The sequence below is a fragment of the Synchiropus splendidus genome, chromosome 14 (assembly GCF_027744825.2).
Source record: "Synchiropus splendidus isolate RoL2022-P1 chromosome 14, RoL_Sspl_1.0, whole genome shotgun sequence".
In the NCBI taxonomy this organism is placed as follows: domain Eukaryota; kingdom Metazoa; phylum Chordata; class Actinopteri; order Syngnathiformes; family Callionymidae; genus Synchiropus; species Synchiropus splendidus.
Genome location: NC_071347.1, coordinates 9,269,930 through 9,288,321, shown reverse-complemented (window position 1 = coordinate 9,288,321; position 18,392 = coordinate 9,269,930). Strand labels below are relative to the sequence as shown.

At 42.2% G+C, this 18,392-nt stretch overlaps 1 protein-coding gene across 3 annotated transcripts in view; it reads left to right on the top strand.

Moving 5' to 3' along the window:
• Positions 1–15,169, top strand: part of ano3 (anoctamin 3) — a 37,778-nt gene extending 22,609 nt beyond the window's left edge. The window contains exons 7-25 of one of the 3 annotated variants that reach the window (XM_053886509.1): positions 1,997–2,128; positions 2,442–2,548; positions 4,488–4,543; positions 4,617–4,738; positions 5,766–5,900; positions 5,977–6,073; positions 6,144–6,204; positions 8,327–8,409; positions 8,486–8,626; positions 9,216–9,380; positions 9,456–9,492; positions 10,134–10,245; positions 10,470–10,527; positions 10,743–10,840; positions 11,078–11,232; positions 11,299–11,451; positions 12,100–12,250; positions 12,309–12,498; positions 13,303–15,169. In XM_053886509.1, coding sequence (XP_053742484.1) covers positions 1,997–2,128; positions 2,442–2,548; positions 4,488–4,543; positions 4,617–4,738; positions 5,766–5,900; positions 5,977–6,073; positions 6,144–6,204; positions 8,327–8,409; positions 8,486–8,626; positions 9,216–9,380; positions 9,456–9,492; positions 10,134–10,245; positions 10,470–10,527; positions 10,743–10,840; positions 11,078–11,232; positions 11,299–11,451; positions 12,100–12,250; positions 12,309–12,498; positions 13,303–13,485 — 2,236 coding nt within the window. In that variant the 3' untranslated portion in view covers positions 13,486–15,169. Of the gene's footprint in view, positions 1–1,993; positions 2,129–2,441; positions 2,549–4,487; positions 4,544–4,616; positions 4,739–5,765; positions 5,901–5,976; positions 6,074–6,143; positions 6,205–8,326; positions 8,410–8,485; positions 8,627–9,215; positions 9,381–9,455; positions 9,493–10,133; positions 10,246–10,469; positions 10,528–10,742; positions 10,841–11,077; positions 11,233–11,298; positions 11,452–12,099; positions 12,251–12,308; positions 12,499–13,302 lie in introns of all 3 variants that reach the window. The other 2 variants (XM_053886510.1, XM_053886508.1) reach the window with 2 other exon arrangements.
• Positions 15,170–18,392: the final 3,223 nt, after the last annotated feature.

The window sequence follows — 18,392 nt, the reverse complement described above, 5'->3', positions numbered from 1 at the left end:
ATGTTGCAGGAAGATTGATAGAGTCTTGGATGGTCAAATGTGTGCAACACTGGATTCTAGGGGATTTGTTATTTATTTATTCAGTTATTATTATTCGCTCTGTATTTAGCTGTGCGCAATTGTGGCAAAAATTGATTATTGTTTAACTATAGTATCAAAATCTTACGCAACTATCTACCTGCATAACAGTTCCTTAAACATGTCCATGTGCTTTTCATATTAGTGAGTGTTCTTTTAAGCACCAGAGTCCAAGACGGGGCCAGAGTGTTTGACGGTTAGAGCTTCATATGAATCGCAGGTTTCGCTCACAGTTGTATCATCTACAGCTCAAATACAGTCAGCTGAACATGCTGATTTGCCATCTATTTTTAGACACACTAGTACTTTCATATGCAGTCGCGTCCAAGCTGCACAGAAAACTAGAAATCTCCATCAATTCATGGCCGAAGTTGCTTGTTACGAGAAATGAGCGTGTCTTCTCGATAAACAACCTTGTTCTGTCCTGAGTCTAGATGTATTCTCAGCTCTTTGTCTACAAGTACTTGCAGTTGGATTTGCCGCCTATGAAAGATTGCCTGCTATGTTCAAGTGAAGAATGAGAAGCCTTTTGTGTTTCCTGTTGTGAAGCTTTACCGATAAATCTGCTTCAGTAGCAGCAAGAATTGATGTTTCACTTGTGCAGTCACTCACTGGCGCTGTCTATTAAACGTATGCGGCTGACGGCAGGTGCCTTTGATTTAAGGATCCTGCTTTGTCAACGGCATTTTTACCCAACTGTATAAAGGCAGTGGGTGTTGCTTGGGCTCACATCTGCGCACCGCAACAATCATAGCAAAAGTCATCTATGAACCTGAGTCTAAAATAGCTAGAATATTTAAAGAACTATCATGAATGTATGTAATGTAGTGTTTAAATATCTTTGCAAAATTCACACAAACAAACATACATATGTGCCTTCGCCCAGCGTAATAGCATTAGCAGCCATGACGGCATTAATCTCCTCTAAAAACTTTGTGTTTATCATCCTCTGCTTATCAACAACAGAGCAGGGTCATACTGGGCTAGAGCTAATACCATCTGCCATTGAACCAGCGGCAAGGTCAGTCCACAGCAGAGCTGGATACTGCAATTTTAAGCCACAAGTGTGAAGCACAATGACTGAAATATGATGTTGTCAAGAGTTCATCTTTCACTTTGCGGCCGCATCCTGCATCGCATGGCACTTTAAAGTGGATAAAGTGGATATTAACATTTTGGCTTTGACCCCCCCTGGTCAACGTTTGAGCATATATTAATCGCTGTTCGTTGTACTGTGGGAAGAAATCGGAGGGTTCAGTGGAGATGGGCACGAAACATAAAGAGGGAAAAGTGTATCATTATGGAAATAAATGAGCAAATATGAAGGTCAATATTTTTGTTCTTTCCATAATGTAGGCATATAATTATTCATTTGTAAAGAATAAATATATATATCCATATACAAGTTCAAAGGAATGTGGAATTATTAGGTTACAGCATGCATTTGTGTGTCGAGTCCTGGTTCCTCATTTCCTAGAGACATGTTTTTCCTGGTAATAGGACGACGATGATGGACTGCAGAGTCAAATGTTGTTGATCATAGTTTTCCTCCGTTATGATAATAGCAAGTAGCTTTACATTTTGGGGCATTAGTCATCAGTGAATCGAACGCCGTCTCCCTCCCTCCACAATAGTGGCGTTCAATCTTCTGTGATGAATTAGGGAGGTCTTTCTCAATTTAATTAGTGTTTCAAGGGTTTTTAATTGACTTCCAGAGCGTGACGCTTCAATACATAAATCTTTTATAAACTTCCCTTCAATGTGGGGTCGCTGGTGAACTTGAGAGAAGTAAAGCTGAAAATTAAAAAGTGGTGCAGCAGTGCGTCTGAGGCCATGTGAGGTTGTTGCATCCTGTAAAAAAAAGACTATCTTCATATCTTCACTTTAATCCTTTCTTTTTCTTTTACTTGCTCAGCAGATTTCACCTCAAATGCCGTCAGATAAAGAGCTGGCTTCCCCGAAATCCCATGAAGCTGGACAAGGAGGCGCTGCCGGACCTAGAGGAGACCGACTGCTACACCGCCCCCTTCAGCAGAGCCCGCATGCATCAGTGAGAACCACTCTAACACACTCGCCTGCAGTGTCATGACACAAGCATGATCTTATCAGTCATGTGATGAAGGGTATCTGTGACCACCACATGTACGACAACATCACCTTGCTTACATTACTAGCACAACTATTATTTCTATAGAAGATATCAGGATGAAAGGAGTCACTCATATTTCCACGGCCGGTAAATCTGTGGTATTTCAGACGTCACTATTTTCGAAACACCGGACTTAAAGCAGCCGTGTAATTGTGCCTCAGCTCCCGTTGGTGGTGTGCAGTCGATGGTATTTATATATGTCTTTCTTTGGCAGCTTCACGATCAACAACAGAGAGACCTTCTTCTCCAACTCCACCAGGAGCAGAATCGTCCACCACGTGCTGCAGCGCACCAAGTATGAGGACGGAAAGTCAAAGATGGGTATGATGTCACCTGCTGATTCTCTGGCACATCAATATCATGTTGGAAAAGGAAATCAAAGCCTTTAATAAAATATTAATAAATAAAATATTTTTAAAATTATAATTACCAACCGAAGAATAAATACATGATAATAATTGAACATTTCTAAAAAAAACATATTTAAAAAATAACAACGGAATGTAAAACAGTGGCACATCTTCAGCACTTATAGTTTCATGAGGCCAGATTCCTCTTTGCAGGTCAACTTTATGACTTTCTCATGCCTTATCTTTTCCTCATCGTCACTATCATTTATCCCTTTCTCACTAGATGTTTGTTTTTGTCTTGAGTGAGATGCAATAGTGTGGTTGAGACTTGATTCCAATGAGTCGCGTCCTTCTTCCTCGGCCGCTGGCTGTTGTTTGCTCAGTTATCGGCACTTCCTAAACTATCCGTCCGCTTTCACTCCACTATCTCGCCAGCCAGCCGACATGTTTGTCTACCTACCAGCGACTCCAATAGATTTCACATGAATGTTTTAATACTGTTGACCACAGCACTGCCAAAACTCAAATGACTACAGCTGCAGGGCCTTGTCTGGATCTTATTCTCTCTGTGTGGTTGACATCCAGGATCGGAATTCATTATGTGAGTATTAGCAGCACTCAGAGCGTCAGTTGTTCTCTAATCTACTGAGAACAGCCAATGACAATTCCAAATACTGTAGCTGGCTGTTTGCAGGGGACGTTTGATAACTCCAACCAAGGAAGAGACACAACTCTGACATTAGAACTGGCCCCTAACATGAACTTTGTGACTGATCATACAAAAACACTTTTGTTTGTGAATAAATAGCAAATAACAGAGTGAAAAGATGAACTCAACTGGTGCACCCAAAATAGTTTTAACAGGTTTTAAACAGTTTTTATGTTCTAAATGCTGCTTTCACCCTCAGGGAAGTCTGCGCATCAGTTTTCACTTTGTTATGAAGTGTGACAGTGAATGTTCAATGCAAATGTCTCCTCCCCCGCTGAAGGAAGAGTGATGTGCTCATGTGACAACTGAGAATCTCTTCAGCATGTTCTGGGTCTTCCTCAGAACCGTCTTCTTGTTGACCATCCACACTGTTCTGTTATTATTAGGCAACGGTGGGAAATTGAATTTTCTTGGATCGGGCATATTATATACCATAAATAAGGAAACAAAATATACGAGAAATGTAAAGAGCACAAGAAATATTCAATAAAAGTGTTAATAAATATGAAAAAAAGATCAAATGGTAAAATTGCAGATTTCATTAAGTGTGATCACACATTATAAAATGGGTTATATGATAATAGTAGTACTAGAGTTATGTGAAAAACATGACACATTGCAAAATACTCATAATATTCTAATCTATTTGAAGGGGCAATCTTTAGCATTAAAGCTTGTCAAACTTACATAATCCATGAAAAGGTTTTGAAAGTAAAGTGGGGGAAAAAAAAGAAAAAGTTCCAGAAATATATTTAGAATTAAACTAGTCCTCAGGGTTCAGGTTCTCAGTGGTCATCAATTTTCGTGAAATAAATCTTCCTCCATCCTTGTTGAGTTGTAGTTTGAAATGTAGTTTCTTCCGTCATGATGACGTGTATATATTTGCATATTTAATGTCACTACTTTGATGTTTATATTTAACATCTTTAGACTCAAAAGGCTGTAGATGTAAACCTGGTTTCAGTTGAATTGAAATGACATTTTTCCTGCATTAAAATTAAAAGTGAAGTTCAAGGTGTAAATGTATTTATTCATGATGCACTGCAACAGTTGCAGTTCATGGCTTAGATTTATATTGTTTTATTATATTATTATTATTTATATTGTGCGTTTCAAAGTGCATCATCAGCAGTTCTCTGACATTTTTGAACCCTCTGTGCTTGAGTTTGACTGTTCCCTCTGACATGTCCTCCTTCTCCAGGTATTAACCGGTTACTGGGCAACAACACATATGAAGCCGCGTTTCCACCCCATGAGGTGGGATCTTTCATTTCACCACACCGCAGAGGTGCGACAGACGTGTTACATATTTATGTTTTTGGTTCATCAGGGAGGATACAAGAGCAGACATCCCATAAAGACGCACGGGGCCCAGAACCACAGACACCTGCTGTACGAACGCTGGGCTCGCTGGGGAATCTGGTACAAATATCAGCCGCTGGACCTCATCAGGTATTCAGCCTCACAGCAGGGGACTCGGTTATTCCTGGAGACTAGAGTCTTTAAATACACAGCAGATGCCAGTTTTAGATCGATGGTGGAGTAAATTATCGTCCTTCCTTTGCAGCTTCATTATCTACAAGCGGCCCACTCATTTATCACTCTTTCCCAATCTGCATTTATTCATGCTACTGTAGTGGTGTCACCTCTCTTTGCCATGCTCAACATGAGGTTTATTGCTTTCTTCTCTACTTCTCTACTTCTATGCTCTACTCTCTGTGATACCCAGTTTGAGTTAAAGAATTTTTTTTGGCGGGGAAAAAGGTGCTTTTGTTTTAAAATGGAGCTCAAGTGATTCCATTGTTATGTTTTCACTTCTGGGCTGCTTTCAACATACCAAAATAGTGGGCCTCCATTTGTCCTTGTTTGTGGTATAAAAATGGTTCTTGGCTTCAAGAATGGATGAGTGGCTGAGGTCCAGCCGGACGCTTGTCATGAGGAGAAAAAGTGATCTTTAAACACAGAATGAAGGATGATGTTTATCTTTATCTCTGGCCTAGAATATTTGTCTGTCAACAGGTTTATGAATTTTCATGGTACTGTTTTTAGTTCTTTCTGACTTTCTTTCTGAATGATTGCAGTTTTATTTTTGTCATTGGCTTTGGAATAAAGTCGGAGAAAGGATGTGATTGGTTCAGGTTGTCCTGGGTGGACGCTTCTCTAACCCGCATGTATCACTAGCTTCATTTAAATCCAGCCAAGTGTAGCAGTGTTGTGTATTCTCATGGGAGTCACATGATCCAGCTAATAGGCACTGATCAGCCTCCCGGCAGCAGCTGTTAAATACTCTAATGTGTCTCGCGCCAGGGCACCTTGACAGTTTTGGTTCAGGACAAGACATTGATTAGCTGTCCACCACACCATTATGTAGCATGACCTTCTGCCCAACTGGCCTTCTTATCCATTAGACCAGCAGCCCATTGGAAGCCACTTAAATAATCACATTCCCCCACTCACTCGCTCCGCTTCTCTCTCCCAGGCGATATTTCGGAGAGAAAATTGGCCTTTACTTCGCCTGGCTGGGCTGGTACACCGGGATGTTGATCCCCGCTGCTTTGGTCGGGGTCTTCGTCTTCCTCTACGGTCTCTTCACTATGGACTCCAGCCAAGTCAGGTCTGTTTCAGCAGAACTTGTGGAATGAAACCAAAGTGGTCAGTGAAACACGTCCTTCTCTGCCTGCTCTCACCAGTAGAGAGATTTGTGAAGCCAACACAACCATCATGTGTCCCATGTGTGAGGAAACCTGCGACCCCTGGAATCTGAGCGACAGTTGTGTCTATGCAAAGGTCGGTCAGTTATATGTCGAAGAATATTGTTTTCATTTACAACACACATCGATCCTTCTTGTGTTGCCAGGTGACCCATCTGTTTGACAACGGAGGCACTGTCTTCTTTGCTATCTTCATGGCCATATGGGGTAGGTGAACCTTCCTTTTACTTCAACTGCTATTGCTGCATCAGTCAGTCAGTGAGGATCCACCTGCCCCTCTGAACATCTCCTGGTGGTCCAGCTCACACTCTTGAGTTCCTCACGACTGTCTTGAACAGCCCCCGCTCACACTCCCACTGATGAACTGTATCATTAGCTTTAATTAAACACGAGGGATGCAGGATTAAGCCGTGGTTCGTGTGAGCTGCGGCTCTGTTTGTCTTCACTATGCAGACTGAGTGTTGCTAAGCAGCATCCGGCCCACATCCATCTTTCTGCCAGTGTGGTAAATAATCACCTGAGTCCAGAGGGAGCGCTTGGCTTGTTGTGTTTTGTTAAACGGAGGCCAAAGAGAGTCGAAGAGCCCGAGGAGGTCCCGACTCACTGACTGTGGCTGCAACATTCATGCTCTTGGCAACACAGAGCCGTGCAGGGACACTGCAGTGCTCGCCGGTTCTGTGTGTGAGAGCGATAGATGAGGAACTGGTTTGCCCTGGGGACCGAATGTAGGCACCAGAACCAGCTTCTCTCTCTCTTTACACAAAACTGGGTCAAGCTATATTAAACTTCTATTTCTTTGGAGAGGAAGTTGCTCTGACTGAGGATTCATAGAGCAGTTTTGCTTCTGATGCTCCTCTGGTACACATTGCTTTTATCCACTATTTTACGACACTAAAAATAGTGCTTTTAACAGACATTTGAATAAATACATTCTTCACCAAAAACTAATGCAGCCTGAAGTTTGGGGTTAAAAAAATAGAAACATTTAACTCTTCAAATAAATAATAAAGTAGGAAATATGCTTCATGTTGGAGGACCACCATTCTCGGTCCCAAAGTCATGGCTCTACCCTGGAGGGCTCATTTAAGATCACCATGTGGTAGGTAAGAGGTTTGTCATTTTTTACATTAACACTAGTTCAAAATACAAGCTCCACGATGCGCTGCTGAAAACAGCGTACTGGTGTAGCTAGGACTAAGGCTACCCTCTTCCCAATCACTTTTAATAGTCTGTGTCTGGGTATTTAAAACCAAAATACCATGGCTAGCTTCTTCTACTAGGTTTGTTAAGTGGTCCGATAAATATATATGTTTTTTTCCTGATACATTCTGTTTCCATTTTTTGACGTTCCACTGTGTAGCTCAGTGTGTGTAACTGTACCCAGAGAGTGTGGACAGTAATAAGCTTTATCACGATTGACTTGATGTATCAAACTGTCCATTACTCTACTATAGTACAAACTTGTTTGTCTGATGCTCAACTCTCTTCTCTACATTTATTTCTCTCCTATAACTTCCACACTTTTCACCTCACACTTTGTTCCTTTGTTTGTGTAAAGTATCAAAAATATTGACTGACTTTCACCGCTTTATTCTGTAGTGCACTCTTCTCTCTTTTATCTACATCTGCCTCACAACTTGATGTTTCTCCTCCCCTCTCGTACACACTGTAAAACATGAGCTACAATGGATCTGCCTGTATTTTATTCACTGTTTTTGCAGTGTGCTAAAGTTATAGTTAGAATATTGGAGCTGTAGTAGACCAAACCAGTCGAGGTATCATGTCTTGATGCCTTGGCGGCCCCTGGAAGTGCACCTGGGTTAACCCTGGAGAGATCATCTCTCAGTTCACCAGCGGTGTCTATGTTCCTCCAGAAGAGCTGGTGGGAGACAACTTTGAGCCTCATTACTTCAGCCGCCTGATTTTCTCAGGAAAATATAAATTGTCTGAGGTCATTTTATTTATGAAGGTCCAGGTACTTTCTCCTCTTTCTTTTCCTGCCTCACCACCTCTGTCCTCTTTGCTCCATCCGTCACGCGCCGCCACACTTCACTGCTGACTGGTTTTATAAGTGTAGAATAAACTTTTCTAAAGAAGAACCAGCTAAATCACCCAGCACAGTTTGAGCGATGTCGACTCGCTTTGTTGTCCCCGCTTTCAAAAGAAATTGGGGAGCTACAAAGCTGTAATCGGTCTCCCTAATGGCTGTTAGCTGTTGGCTTCTTAATCGTCTCCACTGGCTCCTCAACATCATGTTGTCATCAGTCAGACTGTAGATTCCATATCAGAGCGGATCAATAGGGTGACTGATTCCTCTGGTGTGTTGCAGCCACTGTTTTCCTGGAGTTCTGGAAGAGGAGGAGAGCGGAACTGACTTATGACTGGGATCTCATTGATTGGGAGGAGGAGGAAGTAAGTCTGCGATATTCCTCCATGGATCAGATGTCGTCTGATGGCGATGATGATGATCTGCAACTTCTTCATAAAGGAGGAGCTGAGGCCTCAGTTTGAGGCAAAGTACTCCAGGGTGGAGCGAGTCAACCCCATATCAGGCAAGCCGGAGCCCTTCCAGCCGTTTTCGGACAAACTCAGTCGCCTCATGGTGTCTGTGTCTGGGATATTCTTCATGGTGAGTCCTTTGATCTGTCCTCAATCTGCCCTGTTGGGGCTGAAGCCCAAGGTGAGCCTTCTTGTGACTGCGGAGTGATGCAGTAAGACAGCAGCAGCTAAACGTGTCCCTCTGCTGGTCAAACACAGCACTCCACAACAATGGAGACTCCAGTGTCCTCTTCTGCCCTTCATCTCTAATCCGTTGCATCTCAGACTGGAAAATCTTAGCTACGTCGTAGAAATGGACACAGTTTACAAATATGTTTTAAGATTAAAGATATGTTCAGTGTGTGTGCGGGGACATTGTGTCATGCAGAGTTATGCATGTCTTAAAAGAAATATTTGACTATCATTTTACAACTAAATGTATTATGTTTCAAATTTAAGTTTGGAACATGAAATGATAAAATACATATAATCAAGTGACTTTCCTGAATGATCTCAATTATTTTTATTGAGGAAATAAAGTACAAATCTGGCTGAAGCAATAGAAATAGAAAGACGTAAACAAAAAAAAAAACAAAAAAAAATCCTCTCATGTGTCCATTTTATAATTGATCTTTTCCATTTTTTTTTGTGAGTGTTTTCAAATCTCCCTTCCTGCTCAGATTTCCCTGGTGCTGACTGCCGTGTTTGCTGTGGTGGTTTTCCGTCTCATCGCCATGGAGAAGTTTGCGTCTTTCAACTGGCATTTTGTGAAAAAGAACTGGCAGTTTGCCACGTCCGGCACCGGCGTCTGCATCAACTTCATGATCATCATGTCTCTCAACGTGGTGGGTGTCTGGCGCTGGTCACCTGCGCAACATTGTCTGCACACTGACTTTCCACTCATGTGTGGTTTCTCCCAGGTGTATGAGAAGGTGTCGTACCTGTTGACCAATCTAGGTGAGCGTTTCCCTTTTGCTGATGAAATGCCTTTTGCTGACTATTTTCAGTCCTACACGGCGAGCAGTATTGAGCTACAGTTTTGAGCTGCATTTCTCACTCAGTATTCAAGTTATTGAATAGTTATTGCTGAGGCCCATCATGTCTATGTAGCTGCAGAAACAGTGAGTACAGTATTACCTACGGTGGGAAATTCTTAAAGAATAATCTATCTGATGCTGATGACAACAATGTGATGTGGTTATTTTCAACATTTACTTTGAACATTGTGGTTTTAAATAACTAGTTATGGGAAAACTGAACAAGATTGTGGGACAGAGAAGAAGTCATTTTCATGTTGCTTTCTAGACTCAACCGCTGTCCAACTGGCTACATGAATTTGAAGGGCGGTGCGAACTTGCTACAAAATATTATTTCTATATAGAAACGTATTTTGTAAATAGACAAATAATGGACTTTAAACCTGGTGGAGTGATTCTACTCCTACTTTTGAGCCTGTTCCCACAACCTACATCAAATGTGTTTGTGTGTGACTGTGCTTGTGAGTTTTGCTCCAAAGGACACTGAAAGCCCATCTTTGCTTTTATGAACTCATCGCTGCCCTGACAAACAGTCCCACATCTCTTATATTCTCCACTTAGAGCACCCACGGACAGAGTCTGAGTGGGAGAACAGCTTTGCTCTGAAAATGTTCCTGTTCCAGTTTGTGAATCTGAACAGTTCGACGTTCTACATCGCCTTCTTCCTTGGAAGGTAGGCAGCCATGACAGCTTCACTTCTGCTGGAAGTGGAACAAGCAAAATGCTGAGTCACCACTTCTGCCAAGACCTCTCTCCGCGTTCAGTATCAGCATTCAGAAATTCAATCTAGCCGTGATCGAATTCTCATCGCTGAGTGCCGTTTTGTCTCTTCTGTAGTTGATAGCTTTAGCTGTGATTGAATTCCCACACTAATGCTGCCGATATCCATCGGTCCAGGTTCGCAGGGAGGCCGGGGAAATACAATAAACTCTTCAACCGATGGAGACTGGAAGAGGTGAGTGACAAAAGTGGCTGAGGATTTCCGGGGTGGGTTATTTTTAGAAGCCTAATTATCCGCTCTTCTCCATGTGAGTCATTACGCTGCTAATAAGCAGGATTTTCTGCTGGAAGATGAGAAACACAGTGAGATGCGGAGAGATGTGATGTGTCTTAATGACAGTCATTTGCTGAGCATGAAATAAGCATGTCATTGCCGTGTTACATTTTCAGTGTCACCCGAGCGGCTGTCTGATAGATCTGTGCCTACAAATGGGCGTCATCATGTTCTTCAAGCAGATCTGGAACAACTTCATGGAGCTTGGTTATCCGTGAGTACAGCAGCCCTGCAGTATTAACATGTTTTATGAAAACGCCTCGCTCATTCCAGTGGCATTTAATGAATTCTAGTTTTCTCTTATCTCCGCTTGTTTGCATATGAAAAGGCTTTCTCTGGCAGAAACAAATCCTCTTGAGCTGAGCTCAGCCAGGAAGGTTCCTGCCGCGATCTGTGTATTGTCAGAAATAATTGCAGAGCGATGGCAGTTGGTGAGCGGCTCCCCTCTCAGTCTGCTACAGAACTGGTGGTCCCGCCGGAAGATAAAGAAAGGGGGAGCGGGAGGTCAGAACGTGGAGAATAAATCCCAGCTTCCGCAGTGGGACAAAGACTGGAACCTGCAGCCGATGAATGCACACGGACTGGTGGACGAGTATCTGGAAATGGGTAAAACTGGAGATGAACAAATGGCATTGTTATGGAATGATCACTGTCTCTTGTTTTTCTCTACAGTCCTGCAGTTTGGCTTCACAACCATCTTTGTAGCGGCGTTCCCTCTGGCCCCTCTCCTCGCCTTGCTCAACAACATCATCGAGATTCGACTGGACGCCTACAAGTTTGTCACACAGTGGAGGAGGCCGATGCCTGCGCGAGCCACTGACATAGGTCAGTGTGATCGGCCGCCCGAGTGGCCTGAACACAATGTCTCTTCTATTTTGGTATCAGGGCTCCTTTAAGTCCAACTGAGAGTCACAACGGAAGCCAAATACTGACACACCTGCAGAGAAACATGTGACTCTGGATCCTTCTGTACATCCATATGCTGCTCAGCGGCTGGTGCCTTTCCATAACATCAAGCTCCAGTTCCAACAGATAACCTGGAGTGATGCCCATAAAAGATGAAAGCATGTGAAGAAGAGCTGTTTTGTTCTGCGACAGCTGTAGTTCTTTTTGATTTTTTTTTAGCCCATTTTCTGGCTCAGCTTGTGTTGCGTATAGGAGTTGGTAGTTTTGCTGCTCCCTTGTAGAGTTACCTATGAATTCACTCCTTTTAATCCACTAATCTAAGCCTGCTGTTTCCGAGTTTCACTCAGGAAAACTCTCTCCCCTGTGTTGTGCATGAGCTGATCTCCATCCAAGCCCACAGCTGTTTCATTCATCATTGTGCCTCCAGTAATAGCCAGTCTAGTGATTATGACTACATAATATTCAACTAGAAAGCTGAGACATATAGCAGATGACCTAAAGTGTTATATAATTTAACATTATTTAAGATCATAATACAGTCAATTCTTCCTTCCTGTGTTCTGTCAGGTATCTGGCACGGCATATTGGAAGGTATCGGTGTGTTGGCCGTGATCACCAACGCCTTTGTCATCGCCATCACCTCGGACTACATCCCTCGCTTCGTCTACGCCTTCAAATACGGCCCCTGTGCCGACACTGGACATCACCACGAGGACGAGTATGTTTTTAATCCACGTGTGAGCGCGTGCTGTGGTCTGACAGCGTCTCCTCCCCAGGTGTCTGCGGGGATACATGAACAGCAGCCTGTCGGTGTTCGACATGGGCGTGCTGCACAACCTCACTCAGTCCAGATACTGCAGATACAGAGACTACAGAGCGCCGCCCTGGAGTTCGGTGCCATACGAGTTCACTCTGCAGTTCTGGCACGTGTTGGCTGCCAGACTGGCCTTCATTATCGTCTTTGAGGTCTGCTCTTCATTTGTATGTGTCTGTTGTTTTCAGTGATATTGGGAAGTTTTAAGAGCAGTGATGGGATTCACGAGTTTCCAGCTTGTTGGAACAGTTGAAAAAAAGAGCTGACACAAAGAGCAGACGGAAAATTTGTCAAGACAAGCGCTAACTCCATCAATCAAAATCCAAATCTGCGAAATGGAAAAATTTATGTCTGAAGTCTGAGTAGTCAGAAATTAGTCAACCATAAATAAAGCACTCAAAAGTGAATAGAACAGAACAGAACAGAATAGGTTTCACAGTCTGAAAAAAATGAACATTACACTGAGAGTGAGTGTTGACATAAAAATACAAAATTGTAATAGTTTAGTAGTAATAATAACTGAACCATGTTCACTGGAAAAAAAGTAGTAGTGATAGTAGTAGATAGTAGTAATGATAATAATAAAAATAATAAAAAAATCGAATGTGAAGAAAGATTTGTTCTTCATGAAGCTTTTAGTGTTATGTTTTAAAATCCTTTAATCTTTTAAAATGCCAACTTTAGCTTGTTTTAATCTGCTGATTATTTCTGCAAAAAAATACAAAAATGTATTCATGTTGCTATTGTTATGAAATTAAATTAATGTGACAGACAATTATTGCAGTACATTATGAATTTCATTTTATATTTTTCATTCTGCTGGGGCATTGTTATATTAATGAAATTGTGTCAGGGGCCTTAGCTAATGATATCACAGGCCAAATGTGGCCCTCACGCCTTACGTTTGATACATCAGGATTATTATTGGGTGAAACGCTTCATTTTTTTCCCTGCAGCATCTTGTGTTTGGGATCAAGTCCTTCATCGCGTACCTGATTCCCGACATGCCCAAGGATCTCTGCGACCGCATGCGCAGGGAAAAGTACTTGATGCAGGAGATGATGTACGAAGCAGAGCTGGAGCATCTGCAGAAGGAGAGAAAGAAGAACGGACGGCGTTATCACCACGAGTGGCCTTAGCTTCACCCACCCATCTCCTCCACCTGGCGCGGCCTCTCTGCCTGCTTTTCTCTGTGTTTTAGCTTTGAAAGTTCACTGGCTGATTCTGTACACCAAAGACACCGAGATCCTCCCACCACCCCCCGAAAAAAAAAAAAAACAACCTGCTTTAAGCTGCAAGCCTGACCACTCCCTCGCCATCTGTCTCATGGCTCTGACTCTTCACCACCCAGCAGGTCGCTCGCTCTCCTCTCATCACGGCTTCTCTGGAATCCTACCTGTGCAATTGTAACGTTTACTATGCAGATCAAGGGCTGCAGCTCTCCACTGTTCACTCGCCCATCGTGCACTCTTTCTCTCTGTGGCAGCTTTGACTCTCGGCATGTTTTCCCCCGACTTCCTCTCAGAGCTGAGTGTCTTGTTGTAAAAGTGAATCTGGTGATGTGCCGACCTAACAATGTCCATGGTGATGGAAGCATGTGGATTGTTGACATCAGCAGCCTTTTTCTATTCAGCAAAGGAAAAACAAACTGCTCATTCGGAGGATTGTTCTCTTTTAGCGACGTTTTAAAACTGCATGTTGTTTTTTCGATGGGAAAATCTGTCGCCTGTTCGGGGTGTGTGTGTGTCTGTGGGACGTGTCTGTCGATCTGTCTGTGCTTCAGCTGAGCTTGACTGCCTTGTGTTGCTGAGAGGTGAACTTCTTGATTGTGCCTACAGTTGCGCGCCACAACCGTGTCACCGACCTCACGTGTGCCTGCTCGTGCTGCACGTGTTTTGTTTAAGTGCAAGAATATCATTCTTCTTCAGCCGTACCTCCTGAACTCTAAAGATTTGTTTTGGACGCCGCGCCACGTCGCCTCGGAACACGGCTCGCATTATAAACAATGTGTATGTCTGCACACCAGCCCCAAATCTGCTCTTCCGTGAGTCGGCTGGCTGCCTGTTTTTCATTTTCTGGCGGAAGCCCTGAAGCGTGGTTGTAACTTGGAGCGCTCTGACATACCTGTGGCCTGCAGTTCACAAAGAACATCCACTGTTCTGCTCAGAGAACTTCAGAGACCAGCGGAGTCGATCCCATCATGTTTGCGTTTACACTCAAAAAACATGGATGTTGAGTGGTCGTCCTGCTGCTGTAGATCCAAACAACACGTTGTGACGACTCGGGGAAAACAGCGTGAACGACACATCCATCTGTGAGGCACAGTTTGACTCATTTCCTGTTCCATTCATGCAGCGCTGGAGAGTTATGATGTTTGTGGCGAGTCTTATTAATGAGCTACTCTCATGCGCTTTCCATGTTTTCACTTGACCCAGATCATGTTGCGTTGATCCAGATTCGAACCCCATTTCAATGTCTTATTTTCGCCACCATTCCGAGGACGTTAAGGCACTTGCCTTGGAGATTATTATGACCACCAATATCTCCACTCTATTCTTGTGTAGATTTGAACGGGGTCCCACATGAAGCACTCAACTTTTCCTTAGCCGACGTTGGCCCTGATTCGGTTTGCAGTATTGAGAGAACGGATCTGTCAGCACAGCTGCGATGTGAAGTTTCATTTTTAATGACCTTCATTATAGCTAATTCATTTCCTTTTCTGGTGATGTGGAAATGAACTTTATTTTACCAATGTTTACGAATAAGAAATTCCCAAAAGCATAATTCATATTTTAATAAATCTATGAAATAGATATAAAAAAATAAAGGGACCATTGTTTAAATATATGTGTTTATTACTACACTTTTTATTTATTTATTATATAATTTTATTTTTTTAAGTTGCTGGGAAGGTTGTGACAAAATAATCAATAATTGTAATTTCAATAATTGTATTGTTTTTTTTGCTCTCTTAGCTTGTTAACATTTTCATTGATATATATATATATATATATATATATATATATATATAGTCAGAATTTAGATTTTTTTTTAATTATGCACACTAAAAAAGATCTACTGTCAGAAAATCTAGAAAGATGAGAAACAGAATGTTTTGTGATTTGCAGGTATTGTGCAGCCATTTTTGTTATGTTCATGTTTTTGTTTCTGCCCGACTGGTCTCACCTTCGGACAGCCTCGCCCACATCTCTCAGGTGTCCTCTGAATGTTTAGATCAGATTTTATAAACTCATATTTCCTTGCTTTTACAAGATGACCTAAAGTTTTATGAAACCTAAGCAGATGTGTGTTTTTGCCCTCGTAGACATATGCATGATGTACACACACGCACACAGACATATGTTTGGATTGCTGTCCTCGTGGGGAAATTGTGAGGTTTGTCACTGACTTCCATGCTTTCCCCAGCCTCTCACCCTAAAGCTAACCATCCAAAACAAATGGCTAAGCTTAACCAGGACTCTTAACCAAACTGAAACCAAATCGGAATGACCCAGTTATTTTCAACTCTTCATTCTCAAATTGAGGTTTGGACCTATGGGGACCGGCAAAACGTCCCCACAAGGACAGTGTTTTGTCCAGAATTGGTCCCCACGACAAGGACAAACAAGTACACACACACACACACACACACACACACAAAAAACTAGTTTTGTGCTCGCACTTAGAGGACAATGATGATTTCAGCCACTTTAGATTTAAATCTTTTGAAAAGATTCTAGTTCAGGTTCTGAGAATATCTTCCCTGCGATGTGAACAGTGAAATCTATGCATGCTCTTTTTTCCTTTCTTCAGTTTGAGCAGATAAATGTGAGTGTGCATGACGCGTTTCAGAAGATTCCTGTGCCGTCTTGAGTCTGACCAGTGTGAGCGGCTGGGACTTGTAAATGAGCAAAGCAGAATGAAGGAGCCGACGTTTGACGTTCAAACCGACACATTATTTGTTCTCTGGGTTACCGTGCTGCACATGTGATGGTGGGAGGGGGAGGGCGTTTCTGGAGCCTTCTATTGCTGGCAATAGCACAATATTCTACAGTATTGTACAAAAGTAATAATGGCATGACCTTGCACATCTTTAAAAACATTGCAGTCGATTAGAAAGGAGGAGAGAGAGCGTTTCTGTTCTCAGTGAACGGCTCCATCAGGAGCGGCGAGGACGTGTCAGAGATGCTACTCATCAACCGTCGAATGCTATCAGTCGTGATATGAAGTGCATCAGTAACATTGTTTACTTCGTCCTGTTTACATGTACAAACATTCAAATGTATAAAAAAATATATACAGTGTAACATAAATTTGGATATCACTTCTTTTGTGCAATAAATCATGGATTGTATCTTTTAAAGAGCGCAGTCATCATTTCAGTGTCGTGACAAAATGCGACGTGAAGCCCTGTGATCTTGTTTTTGTTTGGCTGCGACTCAGAAGACGTTGGTTTTGCTTCAAGCAGCTTTTCAAGGAAATTAGAACGATCAGAGAATGAAGACCTTATCAGTGATCCAGTTTAGCAGTGTTCAGAAGTGTCAGAAGGAGGAAACGTTTGGTTTCTCTGGAGTGTCTGTGCTCCCAGTCTGCATGTCAAGTGTTAACAAACTCTCTTGTTTTTAACGGTTCCTAATGCCAGGTTCCAAATAGATGCATTAACAAGGATGCAGAGCATAAAAACTTTTTTTTTTACAATCATCTGTAGCCACCATGAGGACAAATAAAGCCTCCACACACATTTATAAATTTAGAGACCTCTCATTTAAAATCACGAAAAAGTACATAAAAATGTTTAAAAGGCAGCTTTTATCCGATATTTACAAGGAGTCACTGGAATAATCCACATTTATAAACATTTATGAGTTGTATTTTTTAAGATCCTCTTCCTCCATGCTTCATTTCCACTCCATCATCATTTAAAGTAAATATAATAAAATAGCATATACATCACATTCCCTTTTTCTTCAAGCCTTTGTAAGTGGTTTGCAACAAAAGCTTGCATTTTTCATCCATCATCATCATCCTCATGTTGTCTTCTTCATCATGGACTTTATGGTTCATGACATCACATTGAATAATGTGGTGCATCTGGAGTTGATGCAGTGAATAATGCTCACATCAAAAGTTTATACGGAATTCATCAACTATTATACTGATTTTTTAAAATAAATCGCATTTCCAGCCATTTCCAGCGCTATATTTATTTTCACATTTAATATTTTTCTCAATTTGACATTAGAAATTATAAGTTTGTTTGTAAATTGGATCAAATTTAGGGCTGATGAATTTAGTGTGTCTCCATGATAAAGTGATACATGTCCTTCACTTAACATTACACTTGGTCTGCAGGGTGTTACGGGGGTGGCATGGTGAGACCCACTCTAACTGCTGTGGAGGAGCAAAGACTTTAGCTCCTGCACCAGAGGGTGATGTCGCTCAAAGAATCCATTTCCAGAGCAAACTAAACAACATGGGGTGGCATCATGCACCATGGCCGGCTGTGGAGATGAGACCTCAGTGGTACCTCCTCATGCAATGACAAGTCATGGATGAGACATTTCTTTGCTTGGCAAATCCTAGCTGCTTTTTATTTAAACTTTTGATTTGTTCTTCAATAGCAGCCGTTTATCAGATTGTGCTGATGGAACAAAGTTCTGCAGAATGAAGTTTACTTTCTCCCCCCCTCTCCGCTATTATAAGAAACCACAAATCCTCCCGCCAGAAGGCATTTATGGAAGATGTCTGAAGAGATTGTGTTTCTCTAAACTGCAGGATTTCCCTGTTATTAGAGTTAACTGTCACTCCAGCTCAACCTTCCCGTCCGTCTGAGCTCCTCTCCGCGTCTTTCACACTGAAGGTAAGCACTCCAAAAGGGGGTTTCTGCTCGGATGATTCTGGTGTTGAATACTGAAAATAAGAAAAGGCAGTGAGGTTGCATTCCAGCCTGCAAACCTGCTGCCTCCTTTAGTAATTGTTGTCTTCGGCTGCCGGCGTCCTCGCTTGAGAATCTCTTCCACAGATGAGGCTGGTTTGAAATGAAAGA